Raw genomic sequence first — 16,333 nt, 5'->3', positions numbered from 1 at the left:
AGAGAAAAGGTTCCCCACCTCTGTTGTAGTTTAATTATTATTATAACTTTTATTTTTAAAGAGGCCCTAAGTATGTATTTTTAAATTCTGCAAAATTACAAAATATGATTACCTTTAAGACTTTATAATATACTAGTTAATTTAGAAACTATTAAAAATCATTATAATTTTATTTGATTAAAGTTGTTTTGTAATTGGGCCCACTTGATGATTTTTATATGAATACATTTAAAGTCTTTACCTTGATTATAGAGGGATATATGCCTTTAGATACAATACTTCATTTATTCTTTCAACAATATATATCTAATGTCTGCTGTGTGTCAGACCCTTGTTTGGATTCTGGGTGTATAGTGGTAAAGATACAACTTCTGTCTTTTTTTTTATTTTTTATTTTTTAATTAAATCTTTATTGTTCAGATTACATTTGTTCCTCTTTTTTTCCCCCCCCAATAACTCCCCTCTTCCCAGTTCCCGCCCCACCCTCCGCCCTCACTCCCCACCCACTGTCCTCATCCATAGGTGCACAATTTTTGTCCAGTCTCTTCCCACATCTCCCATTCCCCTTACCCCCCCAAGAATAGTCAGTCCATTCCCTTTCTATGTCCCTGATTCATTATAATCACCGGTTCATTCTGTACATCAGATTATTTATTCACTTGATTCTTAGATTCACTTGTTGATAGATGCATGTTTGTTGTTCACAATTTGTATCTTTACCTTTTTCTTCTTCCTCTTCTTAAAGGATATCTTTCAGCATTTCGTATAATACTGGTTTAGTGGTGATGAACTCCTTTAGCTTTTCCTTATCTGTGAAGCTCTTTATCTGACCTTCAATTCTGAATGATAGCTTTGCTGGATAAAGTAATCTTGGTTGTAGGTTCTTGGTATTCATCACTTTGAATATTTCTTGCCATTCCCTTCTGGCCTGCAAAGTTTCTTTTGAGAAATCAGCTGACAGTCGTATGGGTATTCCCTTGTAGGTAATTGAGTCTCTTTCTCTTGCTGCTTTTAAGACTCTCTCTTTGTCTTTTGCTCTTGGCATTTTAATTATGATGTGTCTTGGTGTGGTCCTCTTTGGATTCTTTTGTTTGGGGTTCTCTGCGCTTCTTGGACCTGTAAGTCCATTTCTTTCACCAGGTGGGGGAAGTTTTCTGCCATTATTTCTTCAAATAGGTTTTCAATATCTTGCTGTCTCTCATCTTCTGGTACGCCTATAATTCTGATGTTGGTGCGTTTGAAACTGTCCCAGAGGCTCCTTACACTATCTTCGTATTTTCGGATTCTTTTTCCATTTTGCTTTTCCGGTTGGGTGTTTTTTTGCTTCTTCGCATTTCAAATCTTTGATTTGATTCTTGCGCTCCTCTGGTCTGCTATTGGGTGTCTGTATAATATTCTTTATTTCAGTCCGTGTGTGCTTAATTTCTAGTTGGTTCTTTATCACAGCATCGAGGGTCTTATTAGATTTCGTGAGGATCTCATCAAGTTTATTGGCAGCTTCTAGCACATTATTGCAAGCCCTCAAAATTGCGTTTTTTAGCTCTATATCCTCCATTTCTGTCATGTTTTTTTGTCTCCGCATTTTTTATGCTTTCTTGGTGCACCCCCTTGTGGTCTTTGTGCACAGTCTTGTTCTAGTTAAGCCTTGATTGTTGTAGTTAATACTAGAGGGATTTGACCACCAGGCTGACTGGCTGTGAGAATCAGCTGTGTCTGCCGTGGGAAAACTTCTGTCCTCTGGAGAGGTGCTAATCTAGCCTTTGCATGAGGCGATCCAGCAAATGGCTCTGCCCAGGGCTTGGGCGGGGCGGGTCGCAGGGGATCAACAGGGCGGGCGGAGGGAGCGGTTATGGCTGCTCTCAGTCCCGTTCCCAGAGGCTCTGCTTCTCAGAACCCCAGCAACCGCTGCAAACCTCGGAGAGAAAGCTGCCCTCACGTTCCAACTGATGCCAGACAATCCCACTTCTCCCGTTTGAGTCTGAGTCCCTAGAGACTCACCCGGATCTGGAGCTCAGAGTCTGAGACTCCCTCCTGATTGAAAACGACAACCGCGCTCTCAGCTACCAGCCCGCTTTGCGCGCGCACCTCTGCACCTTTGTATTTTCCACACTGCGCCTCCTCTGAGCCTTGGTATGCTGTTGTCTTTCCTTCTAGTTGAAGAGTCTCTCCTCAGCCAGCCTTCCTGTGGGTCTGGGTGATGTCCGTTCCGTCTTTTAGTTGTATTTTTGAAGTGGTTGTTTGCGGCAGCAATCTCAGGTGTTTACCTATGCCGCCATCTTGGTCTCTCCACAACTTCTGTCTTGATACAGTTAACTGAAAATGGAGAACAAACTTTTTATGTAACACCAATCCTCTTATGGCTTCCACCTACTGGAGTTAAGAGGGAGCCCAAAAGCTCTAAATCAGCCGTGGGCAAACTATGGCCCGCGGGCCGGATCCGGCCCGTTTGAAATGAATAAAACTAAAAAAAAAAAAAAAAGACCGTACCCTTTTATGTAATGATGTTTACTTTGAATTTATATTAGTTCACACAAACACTCCATCCATGCTTTTGTTCCGGCCCTCCAGTCCAGTTTAAGAACCCATTGTGGCCCTCGAGTCAAAAAGTTTGCCCACCCCTGCTCTAAATACTATGGATAAAGCTATCCCTCTCTGGCTTCTATGTCATCATTGGCAGGTGTAAAGGAGAGGCCCCAGAACTCTGCATCTCTGACATGTCCCCTAACCTGTCTTTTGCGCCAACACTTGCATCACTGCTATAACTACCTTGATACCATTAGGCAGTAGTCATGCCTTTTAACCCTTTTTATATCAGTAACCATAAGAAGTCCAGGACTCCTGGGCCATCTCTTTGCCTGGAACAGCCGTGGGCAAACTACGGCCCGCGGGCCGGATCCAGCCCGTTTGAAATGAATAAAACTACAAAAAAAAAAAAGACCGTACCCTTTTATGTAATGATGTTTACTTTGAATTTATATTAGTTCACACAAACACTCCATCCATGCTTTTGTTCCGGCCCTCTGGTCCAGTTTAAGAACCCATTGTGGCCCTTGAGTCAAAAAGTTTGCCCACCCCTGGCCTAGAATCTAATCCCTTTATGATTCTCTGAGCAGTGAGACAACCCCTCCTTCCACGCCCCCTTCCCTGCTTTATTTTTCTTCATAAAACTTAAGCCATCTAATAGAAGCAACATTTTACTTATTTATTTGTCTATCTTAGAATAGAAATTTCATAAGAGTAGGGTTTTTTTGTGTGTGTTGTTTTTGCTAATTACTCTATTTCCTGCGCCTGGGGGACTGCTTGCCTCTTTAGTAGACCCTCAATAAATATATTTTTTAAAAATAATTTTTATTTTTCAATTACAGTTGATACACATTATTATATTAGCCTGGTCTGCACCCCAGTGATTAAACATTACATAACTCACTAAGTGATCATCCTGATAAATCTCACACCCATCTGACACCATGCATAGTTATTATATTATTACCTATATTCTGTGTGCTGTATTATACATTTCTATGACTATTCTGTAACAACCCATTCCCTCAACCCCCTTCCATCTGGCAGCCATCAAAATGTTCTATGTATCTATGAGTCTGTTTCTCTTCTGCTTGTTCATTTATTTTATTTTATTTTATTTCTTAAAATATATTTTTATTGATTTTATAGAGGAAGGGAGAGGGAGAGAGGGATAGAAACATCAATGATGAGAGAGAATCCTTGATTGGCTGCCTCTTGCAAGCTCCATACTGGGGATCGAGCCCACAACCCGAGCATGTGCCCTGACCGGGAATCGAACCTCTTGGTTCATAGGTCAGTGCTCAACCACTGAGCCATGCTGGCTTTCATCACTTTGAGTATTTCTTGCCACTCCCTTCTGGCCTACAAAATTTGTGTTGAGAAATCAGCTGACAGTCTATGGGAGCTACTTTGTAGGTAACTAACTGCTCTTCTCTTGCTGCTTTTAAAATTCTCTCTTTGTCTTTAACCTTTTGCATTTTAATTTTGATGTGACTTGGTATGTGCCTCTTTGGTTTCATCTTGTTTGGGCCTCTGTGCTTCCTGACTTGTTTGAAAGTTAACTGGTGAAAGGTTAGGGAAGTTTTCTGTCATTATTTTTTCAAATAGGTTTTCAATTTCTCGCTCACTCTCTTATCCTTCTGGCACCTGCATGATGTGAATTTTGGTTGGTACGCTTGTAATTGTCCCAGAGGTTTCCTACACTGTCTTCATTTTTTTGGATTCTTTTTTCTTTTTCACTGTTCTGATTGGGTGTTTTTGCTTCCTTATGATTCAGATCACTATTTGATTCTTGGCTTCATCTACTCTAATGTTGATTCCCTGTAAATTATTCTTCATTTCAGTTAGTGTATCCTTCATTTCTATTTTTAAAAAATAATAATTATTTTTCTTTATTTATTTTTAGGGAGAGGAAGGGAGAGAGAAAAAAATATTGATGTGAGGAGAAACATTGATTGGTTGCCATACTCACATGCCCCACCTGGGGGATTGAACCTGCAACCTGGGTATGTGCCCTGACCGGGAATCGAACCTGCCACCTTTTGGTGTATGGGGTGATGCTCCAACTAACTGAGCCACACCGGCCAGGACAGTGTATCCTTCATTTCTGACTGTTCCTTTTTATGCTGTTGAAGCTCTCACTAAGTTCATTGCGCATCCTTGTAACCAGTGTTTTGAACTCTTCATCTAGGACCGTGGTCGGCAAACTGCGGCTCTCGAGCCACATGCGGCTCTCGAGCCACATGCGGCTCTTTGGCCCCTTGAGTGTGGCTCTTCCTAAGCCTTAGGAGTACCCTAATTAAGTTAATAACAATGTACCTACCTATATAGTTTAAGTTTAAAAAATTTGGCTCTCAAAAGAAATTTCAATCGTTGTGCTGTTGATATTTGGTTCTGTTGACTAATGAGTTTGCCAACCACTGATCTAGGAGATTGCTTATTTCCATTTTGTTTAGTTATTTTCTGGAGTTCTGTTCTGTTCTTTCATTTGGCACATGTTTGTCTCCTAATTTTGGAAGCCTCCCTGTGTTTGCTTCGATGTATTAGATAGAGCTGCTACATCTCCCAGGCATGGTAGAGTGGCCTAATGTAGGTGTTCTGTAGGGCCCCGTGACACACCCTCCCTGTCACCCAAGCTGGGCACTTGAGGTGCACTTCCCTCCCTATGTGGGCTGTTGACACCCTCCTCTTGTAGTTGAGCCTTGATTGCTGTTGGCACATCAGTGAGAGGGATTTACCCCCAGGCAGGTCAGCTGTAAGGATTGGAGCTGTGCAGGTGCCCACCCCACAGAGCAGGATTTACTTCAGTGGGGCTCTGGCACTCATTGAATCTGCCCCTTGAGTGTGTCACCTGTGGATATGGTTGGGTGGTGATGTTTCAATGTGGTCTGAGGCTGTCCACTGGGTGGGCTGGCTCTGGAGCCTTCTTGGAGGTACAGGCCACAAGGTCAGCCGCTGCCTTTTTTTCTGCCCGGGGCCACCCCACATGAGTAACAAAGTAATATGCAGATAGCTGCTACTTGTGCTGGCCTTGGAGGTGTCCAGGTGAGGCCAAGATTCGAACCAAGGTCCATTCCACCCCTCCTGCCAGTCTCTAAATCCCTAGTTGTAGGACTTTCATTCAGTCAGATTTCAGGTGGTTCTGAATGATGGTTTTTCTGTTGTTTACTTTAATTTTGCTGTGGTTGTGGGAGGAGGTGAGTACTGCATTTACCTACCCGTCATCTTGACCGGAAGTCCAGTAAACATTTTTTGATAGAACGAACCTGTAACTTCATTATCCTAATCCAAGATGATATTATAATCTAATCCATTGTTGTTGCCTGAACTGCAGTGATAGCCCCTGACTGGTCTATCTACATTCATTCTTGTTATCCTGCAATTTATTCTCTGCACTATAATTGGAGTACTTTTTAAAAACTACAGATCAGTTTGTTACTTCTCCTGTTTAAACCATTTCAAAGGCTTCCTGTTGCTCTTAAGGTACGCCTGCATAGTCTGACCTGAAACTGCTTTTCAGATTTTAGGTTACACCAGTCTACTCTTTCCTCTCCAGGGACATTGGCCATATTATTGACAGGCTTCTTCTAGTCCAGGTTTTGTACATGTTTAGTCCTGTTTCCACTTAGTTAATACCTGCTTATTTTTTAGAGCTCAGAATTGTGCTCATTTTGCCAGGAATCCTTTTATTAATGTCTTGACTAGGTAAAAGCACCTATTATAATCTTTTTCAACATCATAAAGCTTTTTCTAGTATTTATAAAATTTTTGATTATTCATTTTTGTTACTTTTTTTTTTGTTCCCCTATAAAGGGGACAGTATGTAGTATTTTGTGCCCCAGCACCTAGCACAGAGCCTTGTACATCTAGATACTCATATTTCTTGAAAGAGTTAATGAGAAAGAAAGTACCTATGCACTAAGGATTTTGCATACATTATCTCATTTAACTCTCAAAACTGATAAGCTGTCTTGGCCAGTGTAGCTCAGTTGGTTTAGTGTTGTCCCGTGCATCAAAAGGTCACTGGTATGATTCCTGGTTAGGGTATATACCTGGGTTGTGGATTCAATCCCTAGCCTCGGGGTGGGTACGGGAGGCAACTGATATTTCTCTCTCACATTGATGTTTCTCTCCCCTTCCCTTCCCCCTCTCCTTGCCCTCCCCCTCCCCCTTTCTCTCCTCCCTCCCTCTCTCCCCCACCCCCTTCTTTCTCTAAAGCAATAAAAACACATTTAAAAAAGAACAAAACTGATAATTTATTTACTGGGGGCCCAATAAAGGTTAAATAACTTCCTAAGTCAGCCATTCAGACTTTTTTCTTCCTCCTTTCTTTCTTTCAATAGCTTTATTGAAGTATAACTGACATACAATATACTGTATATAGTTAAAGCATATAATCTGATACATTTTGACATATCCATACACTCATGAAATTACCATAATCATGGCAATGAACATACTCATCATCCTCTTTGTAATCCCTCCCTCCTGTCCCTTCCCACCATCCCTAAGCAACCACTCATTTCCTTTTTTTTTTTAACCCTACATTTGCTTCTGACACTTAGGTTAGTTTGTATTATCAGTATAAATTGCATCATGCAAGATATATTCTGTTGTCTGGTACTTTGACTCAGTATAATTATTTTGAGCCCTAGCCTGTTCGGCTCAGTGAATAGAGCGTTGGCCCACGGACCAAAGGGTCCAGGTTTGATCCCAGTCAAGGGCACGTACTTTGGATGCACATCTAGATACTCATATTTTTTGAAAGAGTTAATGAGAAAGAAAGTACAGGACTGGCCAGAGCCTGTGTGAGAGGCAACCAATACACGTGTCTCTATCACATCGATACTTCTCTTTCTCTGTCTCTCTCCCTTCCATTCTCTCAAAATCAATGAAAAAGTATCCTCAGGTGAGGATTAACAAAAAAAGAAAAAAAAAAAGAAAAAAAATTATTTTGAGATTCATCCATGTTGTTGCATGTGTGTTAATAATTCATTCTTTTTTGTTGTTGAATAGTATTCCATGTATGGATATACCACAATTTGTTCATTCATCTGTCAAGGAAGTTGTACCTATTTTTTGAACTTTGTGTTAATTATATCAATTTAATCATATATAGGTATTTTTTTGTCTGAGTCCTGTTACTCAGCACTGTTTGTGAGATTCATTTGTATTGAGTTTAGTATAATTCATTTACAGTACTATTTAATATCAAATTGTATAAATATGTCAAAATGTAATTGCCACTGTTTACAGAAATTTGGATTGTTTTCAGTGTTTTGCTCTTGTAGATAATTTTGCTTTGAATATTCTTTTAAAAAAATATTTTTTTTGATTTCAGCGAGGAAGGGAGAAGGAGAGAGAGATAGAAACATCAGTGATGAGAGAGAATCATTGATAGGCTGCCTCCTACATGCCTTCCACTGGGGATCGAGCCCACAACCCGGGCATGTGCCCTTGACCGGAATCGAACCCAGGACCCTCAGTTCACAGGCCGACGCTCTATTCACTGAGCCAAACCGGCTAGGGTGCTTTGAATATTCTTGCACATATGTCTTGGTGTACATATACACATACATATATTTATATTAGTTGTATACCCTGCAGTAGAATTGCCAGGTCATAGAGTATGCATATGTATAGGATAAAGAATTTTCTAATGCTCTATATCCACTGAGCCAAACCAGCCAGGGCTCTTCTCATTTTCTTGACATTATCTTTCACAGAGTAGAAGTTTACATTTTAATGAAATCCACCTTAATAATGATTTCTTTCACAGGTCATGTCTTTGGTGTTGTATCTAAAAAGACATCACAGATAGGTTTTCTCCTGTGTTATCCTCTGAGAGTTTTATAGTTTTGCGGTTTACTTTTTTGTCATTGATTTTCTGCAGTTTTACTAGTGTGTGACTAGGTGCAGATATCGTTTTATTTATTCTCTCAAGGTTTGTTGGGCTACATGGATCTATGTTTTGATATCTTGTCAATTTTGGAAAATACTCCACATTTTTATCTCTATAGACATTTCTTCTGATACATCCATTCCCTTTTTACACATATGTTAGACTTTTTGCTGTGTTCTTTTCCTTTATTTTTACATTCTTTTGTCTCTTTTAATTTTATTCCAGGAGATTATTCTCACCTGTCTTCTAGTTTACTAATTCTCCCTACAGTGTATTGAATTTGCTGTTAAACCTCATCCATTGACATAACTTTTTTCAGATATGGAATTTATATCTTTGTTCAAATTTGCTATGGTTTCCTCCACTTTTTTTAAAACAGAAATTTATTTTCTCACAGTTCTGGAGTCTGGGAAGTCTAAACTCTATGTTATAACAGGGTTTGATATCTGGTGGGAGCTCTCGTCCCAGCTTGCAGATCACTACCTTCTCTCTGTATCTTTAGACGGCAGACAGAGCTGGTTTCCTCCACTTTTAAAAAATGATTTCTAGTTCTCTATGGAAATTTTTGATTTAATCTACTATCTCCTTAAACATAATACATAAACTCATAAGGTCTAAGTTTTTTAATCTCAGCTTTTAGAACACTGCCAGTTTGTTCCTGTTGGGTTTTGTTAATCATGTCTTGTCTCCTACTAGAGGCCCAATGCACGAAATTCATGCAAGAGGCTCAGCTTTCGGAGCCCTGGCTGCCTTGGCCGGCCCTCACAGCCCCGGCTTTGTCCGGAAGGGCGTTCTGCTGTTCAGTCTAATTAGCATATTAGCTCTTTATTATATAGGATATTATATAGGACAGTGATGGCGAACCTTTTGAGCTCGGTGTGTCAGCATTTTGGAAAAACCCTAACTTAACTCTGGTGCTGTGTCACACATAGAAATTTTTTGATATTTGCAACCATAGTAAAACAAAGACTTATATTTTTGATATTTATTTTATATATTTAAATGCCATTTAACAAAGAAAAATCAACCAAAAAAATGAGTTTGCGTGTCACCTCTGACATGCGTGTCATAGATTCGCCATCACTGATATAGGATGTGCCTGTGGTTTTATGAATGTGTATAAACGTCATGTAGGATCCAGTAACAGGATTTGAAAAGATGTGGGTAGTCCCTTTGAGGTTTTGCTTATTTATGGTTCATCCTTACTCTTGAAGTCTCAATTTTAAGGATTTGGAATTTCCCATAATTCCCACCTTGGCAGATCTCAATCTATAGTTTTGTCTCCCTTGCCCTGTGAGGCTGTGAAAAGCGCTGTTCCACTTAGTCTTAGCTGCCTCTTCTAGATGCCCCCAAGGGAAAAGCTGCCCTACATATCTGACTCACTTCTCTGGATATTCTTCACTTGGATCTTGGCCCACTGATTCTTAACTGTCTCTTTAGTTCTCGGATGCCTTTTAGTCACACACCTCTTCCTCTGTGTTTTTCTAGTTTTCCTTATTGGGAGGTTTTTGTATCAATTCACTATTTCTGGAAATTGAACCACTTCTTATTTCTTGCTGTTAAAACTTACCCATTAAGATATTAATATTTCTTTCTGTATTAACTTTTTAGATGATCAAAGTACTATCTTTGTAATATAGTTTATTAAAAGGATAAAAAATTTAAGGAGCAAAAAACAGTCACAATGCCAGCAGTGAGAGGCAGATACTGTGAATAGTTCCTTTTTGTTGGCCTGTTATGGGTGTGGGGTAGGGGAAGAGTTTGAAGATAAGCTTAGTTTGGATAATCTGAGTTTGAGGTGCTGAAGGTACTGTAAGTAGAGTGCTTGAGGCATTTAGATAATAAACATGATTTGATGCAAGAGCAGTGTGGAGATCTGGATTTGAACATTAAAAGCAGGAAGTTAGTTCAACCTATCAAAGTAAATGGAAGGGCAGTGGTGGTTGTAGGCTGTTCCGCTGTTAAGGGTAGCATAGATTGAGAAGGGACAGGGTAATTACAGAGATAAGATGGAACTTAAAGTTTTGTAGTGTGAAGAAGGCCAATATATACAACAAATACTGTCTCATATGTTGTATATGTAGGTTATGTGTCTATGGGAAAAAAATTTTTACCTCATGCTTTTAATGGCTTTGGTTGATCTTTTTTTAAAAAATATATTTTTATTGATTTCAGAGAGCACAGGAGAGGGAGAGAGAGAAACATCCATGATGAGAAAGAATCACTGATCGGCTGCCTCCTGCCTGCCCCACACCGGGGATCGAGCCTGTAACCCGTGTATGTGCCCGTGACCAGAATGGAACCCACGACCCTTTAGTCCGCAGGCCGACGCTCTATCCACTGAGCAAACCAGCTAGGGGTGATCTTTTTTTTTAAGCCTAAAATCCTATAAGCTGAACAGTAGTTATATAAGACAGTATTACAGTAGGAAATACTTGTTTGTGTTTTAGATTTAATCACAAAATAGATTAAACCTTGAAGTTCAGGATTTCAGACATGCTAATAATTAATATTTAGTATTGTGCAAAAGACTGTTATTAATCTCTTGTTCTAGTAAATGTGTATAATAATGAAATCACAATGTTGAAAATAAACTATATTAAGTACACTAAGTAGGTATTAAAAACAAATGACTTTCACACAATCAGTTTACATAGAGAGAGAAAAATACAAGAAGCAGCACTCTTGCATTTCCTGTTTAAATAACCATTGGTACTAAAGGTAAAAAGAGTGGTGACTTCATGTAAGTTTCTCTGGTGATATAAATTATTTTAGTTCTATACCAGATTAATTCTTTAAGTAGATGTGCACAAAGGGCCAGAAATTCATGACCACATACTTATTTTTAGCATATACTTAGAATTATCGTTTTGTTTCTACAGTTTTAATTGTATTTTGATAATTTTGCTATGTGTTTGGTAATTAAAGGAAATATTATAATATGGAAATTTTATTTATTTATTTTGGAAATTTTATTTAATAGAGCCACAATAGAAGAGGCGTACTTCAGGTCAATGACAAAACTAGCAAAATCTGCAAGCAATTATTCACAACTTGGGTGAGTTAATTTCTTTGGAGAACTCTTTTTTAATGCTGATTTAGGCAAAGTTCTTCAGAATATTAGATTTCATTGAGGATATAATAGCTCATAAATCTAAAATATAAAATGTACTTATTATTGACTTGATTGAAAATATACTTGAGCTTGTTGAATTACTGAATACAGTCAAAGTATGTAAAACTTATTTTTTGCCCTTTATTAAATGACATAGTCATTCAGTAGTATAATTTGGACATTATAAATATTAAGTGTAAATGCATGTTATTCTAGTTTTCTGTAGGTTCATTTTTTCTCTAGCTTCATTTAAATTCTACATAGTGAGCTTTAAAAACTCAATTAAATGATTGAAATGTTAAAATTTGTTTAAAATGTTTGATTATTTATAGACTATCATTAAATCTTTTTTTTTTTGATATATTTTATTGATTTTTTACAGAGAGGAAGGGAGAGGGATAGAGAGTTAGAAACATCGATGACAGAGAAGCATCGATCAGCTGCCTCCTGCACACTCCCTACTGGGAATGTGCCCGCAACCAAGGTACATGCCCTTGACCGGAATCGAACCTGCGACCCTTGAGTCCGCAGGCCAACGCTCTATCCACTGAGCCAAACCGGTCAGGGCATTAAATCTTTTAAGAATTTGTATTGAAGAAATGTATTCTTTGGAAATTGAAAACTAATAAAAATATGTTTAATATGAGATGTGTTCATAGCCATAACAACTCTGGGAAGAATAATTGTATAATTTGAAACATAACAACTCTGGAAGGAATACTTAATCTGATTTAGTTATCTAAAGTTTGGGGAGAGGTATTTTAGCTCAGATGTGAAAATAATTTGTGTAACATTTATAAAGATTTTTATAGTGATATTTAGTAAAAGATTCCTCTGTATATGGGTTTCTGATGCATCTGTGAATCCCCTGAAATTTACTGTAAAGTTTTGGGTAGGTATTATCTCATTTCTGATGAAGAGGGTCTATACCAGATTGACATATGGTTTTGCAATTCAAAAAACTGGTTAAGAACGACTATTTTATGACAGTATTCTCTAGTGTCATTGAATGAGTTTAAATAAAAATCTGACTGTGGCCTGGATAAAGAGGAGTTGTACTCTTCAGTTCATCCAGACAGTAGTGACACTGTCCATTATATAAGTGCTGACATATATACACACACACACACACACACACACACACACACACACACACACATATATATATATATACTAGAGGCCTGTTGCATGAAGAGATTCGTGCAATAGGCCTTCCTTTCCCCTGGCTGCTGGCCCCGGTTTGCCTCCGGCACCCGGGGCCCAGGCCTTCGCTCTGGCCAAGTTCTGGCTGGAGTCGGCCCCGGGGCCGTGAGCCTTGCTGCTCCGCCAGCCCAGAAACGTCAGGCCTCGCTGCTTCGCCGGCCCCAGGACCATGAGGCTTCACTGCTCCGCCGGCTCTGGAAACGTCAGGCCTCGCTGCTCCACTGGCCCCGGAAACATCAGGCTTCGCTGCTCCGCCGGCCCGGAGCTGTGAGGCCTCGCTGCTCTGCCGGCCCAGGAAATGTCAGGCCTCCCTGCTCCACCAGCCCCGGAGCTGTGAGGCCTCGCTGCTCTGCCGGCCCAGGAAATGTCAGGCCTCGCTGCTCCGCCGGCCTGGAGCTGTGAGTCCTCGCTGCTCCGTCGGCCTGGAAATGTCAGGCCTCGCTGCTCCACCGGCCCCGGGAACGTTAGGCCTCACTGCTCCGCTGGTCCCGGAAACGTCAGGCCTCGCTGCTCCACCGGTCCCAGGCCGTCAGGCTTCCAGTGGAGCCTACGTATGCAAATTACCCGCCATCTTTGTTGGCAGTTAATTTGCATATCCTGCTGATTAGCCAATGGGAGGTGTAGCGAAGGTACAGTCAATTACCATGTTTGTCTATTATTAGATAGGATATAACTACTAGAGGCCCAGTGCACGAAATTCATTCATGGGTAGGGTCCTTAGGCCTGGTTGGCGATCAGGGCTGATTGGGGCCTTCTGGCTGCTGGCTAGGGCCTCCCACAGCTCCCGGCTGCCAGCCTTTCTTCATTCTGCACTGCCCCTGGTGGCCAGCGCACATTATAGCAAGCAATCGAACTCCTGGTCTCCCAGGAGATCGGGCCTAAGCCAGCAGTCAGACATCCCTCTCGCAAAGCAATCCAGGATCCCTCGCTCCTTACTGCCCACCTGCTCACTGCTCCTTACCACTTGGCTCACTTCTCTTTAGTGCTGCTGTGGAGGCGGGAGAGGCTCTCGCCACCGCCGCTGCGCTTGCCAGCCGTGAGCCTGGCTTCTGGCTGAGCGGTGCTTTCCCTGTGGGAGCGCACTGACCACCAGGGGGCAGCTCCTTCCTTGAGTGTCTGTCCCCTGGTGGTCAGTGCGCATCATAGCGACCGGTCATTCTGGTCGTTCCACCGTAACGGTTACTTAGGCTTTTGTTATATAGATTCATGTGTATTATTTAACCAGAAAAAAGTTGTATATCTAACTTTTGTAAATGGAATAATAATATTTGAAATTCCTTAAAGAAACCTATATTTAAAGAAATCTTACGTTGAACTGCTTTTCTCTGTAAAGAATCCTTTGGTAAAGTAAAGGGACACTCCTATCTTACCTGCTTTGTGAAATCTAGACTATCATCATGTATCAGGTTTACATGAAGTGATGCACAAGTCTTTTGAAGCTGTTGTGAGTGGATTGTTTTAGTGTCTTTTTTTTTGTTTTGAAATTTTCCATCTACTTGCCAGATTTAGGGCTGATGAGATTTTAAAGTGTGAAATGATATCTAATCAGAACAATCCTAAGTGTTTTCTTTTTAAAGTATATATTTATTGATTTCAGAGAGGAAGGGAAAGGGAGAGAGAGATTGAAATATCAGTGATGAGAGAGAAACATTGATCGGCTGCCTTCTGCACGTCCCCTACTGGGGATTAAGCCCACAACCTGGGCATGTGCCCTTGACTAGAATTGAACCCTGGACCCTTTAGTCCACAGGTTGACGCTCTATCCATTGAGCCAAATTGGCTAGGGCCAATCCTAAGTATTTTAATAAGCTTCTTTAAACTTCTTTACTATTGCTTAAAATGAACATTGTTAGTTAGCTTTTCTACTGGGTAGGAAATGTAATAATTGGCACAGAGTACATATTAGGATAAGTAATTTCTTTCTCTGTTCTCTTGACTTAGTAATCAGTGCTGTTATTTGCTTTGTTTTATTAATTAGAAATTTTGTCATAAAACAAAGCAGATACTGTTGAAAATATCATAGGGAGTACCTGAGGAAATTATAGGGTAAAATTATTCTTAGATCATTCTCTATTGACCAAATTTAACATTGGCATTCTAAGTAGTATCTAAGTTATTATAACATAGTAAGTAATTCTTGGAAGTACTTGAACCTGCTGAAAATATTAAACTATCAATATTGAGAAAAGCTGGTAGGAAAGTATGTCATGCATCTTGAACTATGTAGTAAAAAGGGGACTCTCTTAATGTTTGTTGAAGTACACAGATATAATGATCCTTAAAAGGTTTCAGATAATAGTTTTAAAATAATCTTCTATATATATAAAAACCTAATATGCAAAATGTCCCCTCGGGAGTTCAATTGGGAGACCGGGAGTTCGATCACTCGCTATGAGGTGCGCAGACCACCAGGGGGCGGCGTGGAATGAAGGAAGGCCCTAGCAGCCGCTAGGGACCCTACCCATGCACAAATTTTGTGCATTGGGCCTCTAGTTCTTATATAATTATTAATGATGACACTAAAAATTCATGTGCAAGTTTTAACTTTTCCATGTTTAAATTCAAAGGAACTTTTATTTCTGATGAAGTATTTAAAATTTTTTTGAATCCTCACCTGGCGTTTTTTTTTTTTTTTTTAAGAGACAGTAGAGCGGAAGAAGGAAAGAGGGGAGGGAGAGAGAAACATTGATTTGAGAGAGACACATCTATTGATTGCCTCCTGCATGTGTCCTTGACCCGGGCTGGGGATGGAGCCTGCAACCGAGGAACATGCCCTTGACTGGAAATCGAACCTGAGACCCTTCAGTCTACAGGCCGACACTCTAACCCAGCTGTGGGCAAACTATGGCCCGCGGGCCGGATCTGGCCCGTTTGAAATGAATAAAACTAAAAATAAAAAAAGACCGTACCCTTTTATGTAATGATGTTTACTTTGAATTTATATTAGTTCACACAAACACTCCATCCATGCTTTTGTTCCGGCCCTCCGGTCCAGTTTAAGAACCCATTGTGGCCCTCGAGTCAAAAAGTTTGCCCACCCCTGCTCTAACCACTGAGCAGCCGGCCAAGGCAGTCGTTTAATTTTTTATCTTTTACCTAATTAAAATTGCTAAATGTAACATTATTAATTCCATTGGTTCTATTTTGGAGCCTTAAATTTTTTTTCTTTTAGTAAATTATTCCCATATTTTCTTTCCCTTAGAACATTTGCACCAGTATGGGATGTGTTCAAAACATCTACAGAGAAATTAGCTAATTGTCACTTGGATCTTGTTAGAAAACTACAAGAATTAATAAAGGAAGTTCAGAAGTATGGAGAAGAACAAGTAAAGTCTCATAAAAAGGTATCAATTTTTTCTCGATAAAGGATTAATTGGTCAGATATTGAGTGCTTTACAGCTTGATCGTTTTTGATGAATCATTTCATACCAAACAGACTAAAGAAGAAGTTGCAGGAACTCTGGAAGCTGTTCAAACCATTCAGAGCATAACTCAGGCCCTCCAGAAATCCAAGGAAAATTACAATGCCAAGTGTGTAGAACAAGAACGTTTGAAAAAGGAAGGAGCTACACAAAGAGAAATAGAAAAGG

The 16,333-nt window shown here is 40.0% G+C and overlaps 1 protein-coding gene across 3 annotated transcripts in view; it reads left to right on the top strand.

Annotated features, from left to right (window-relative positions):
- Positions 1-16,333, top strand: part of FCHO2 (FCH domain only 2) — a 113,113-nt gene that overhangs the window by 14,904 nt on the left and 81,876 nt on the right. For all 3 annotated transcript variants that reach the window (XM_023750868.1, XM_014451807.2, XM_006081340.3), the window contains exons 3-5: positions 11,409-11,483; positions 15,946-16,087; positions 16,180-16,332. In XM_023750868.1, the coding sequence (XP_023606636.1) occupies positions 11,409-11,483; positions 15,946-16,087; positions 16,180-16,332 (370 nt within the window). The remainder of the gene's footprint in view (positions 1-11,408; positions 11,484-15,945; positions 16,088-16,179; position 16,333) is intronic.

The sequence above is a fragment of the Myotis lucifugus genome, unplaced genomic scaffold (genome assembly GCF_000147115.1).
Source record: "Myotis lucifugus unplaced genomic scaffold, Myoluc2.0 scaffold_0, whole genome shotgun sequence".
Classification (NCBI taxonomy): Eukaryota; Metazoa; Chordata; class Mammalia; order Chiroptera; family Vespertilionidae; genus Myotis; species Myotis lucifugus.
Note: the sequence above shows the minus strand (reverse complement) of the source record. Positions and strands in the feature narration are given on the sequence as shown.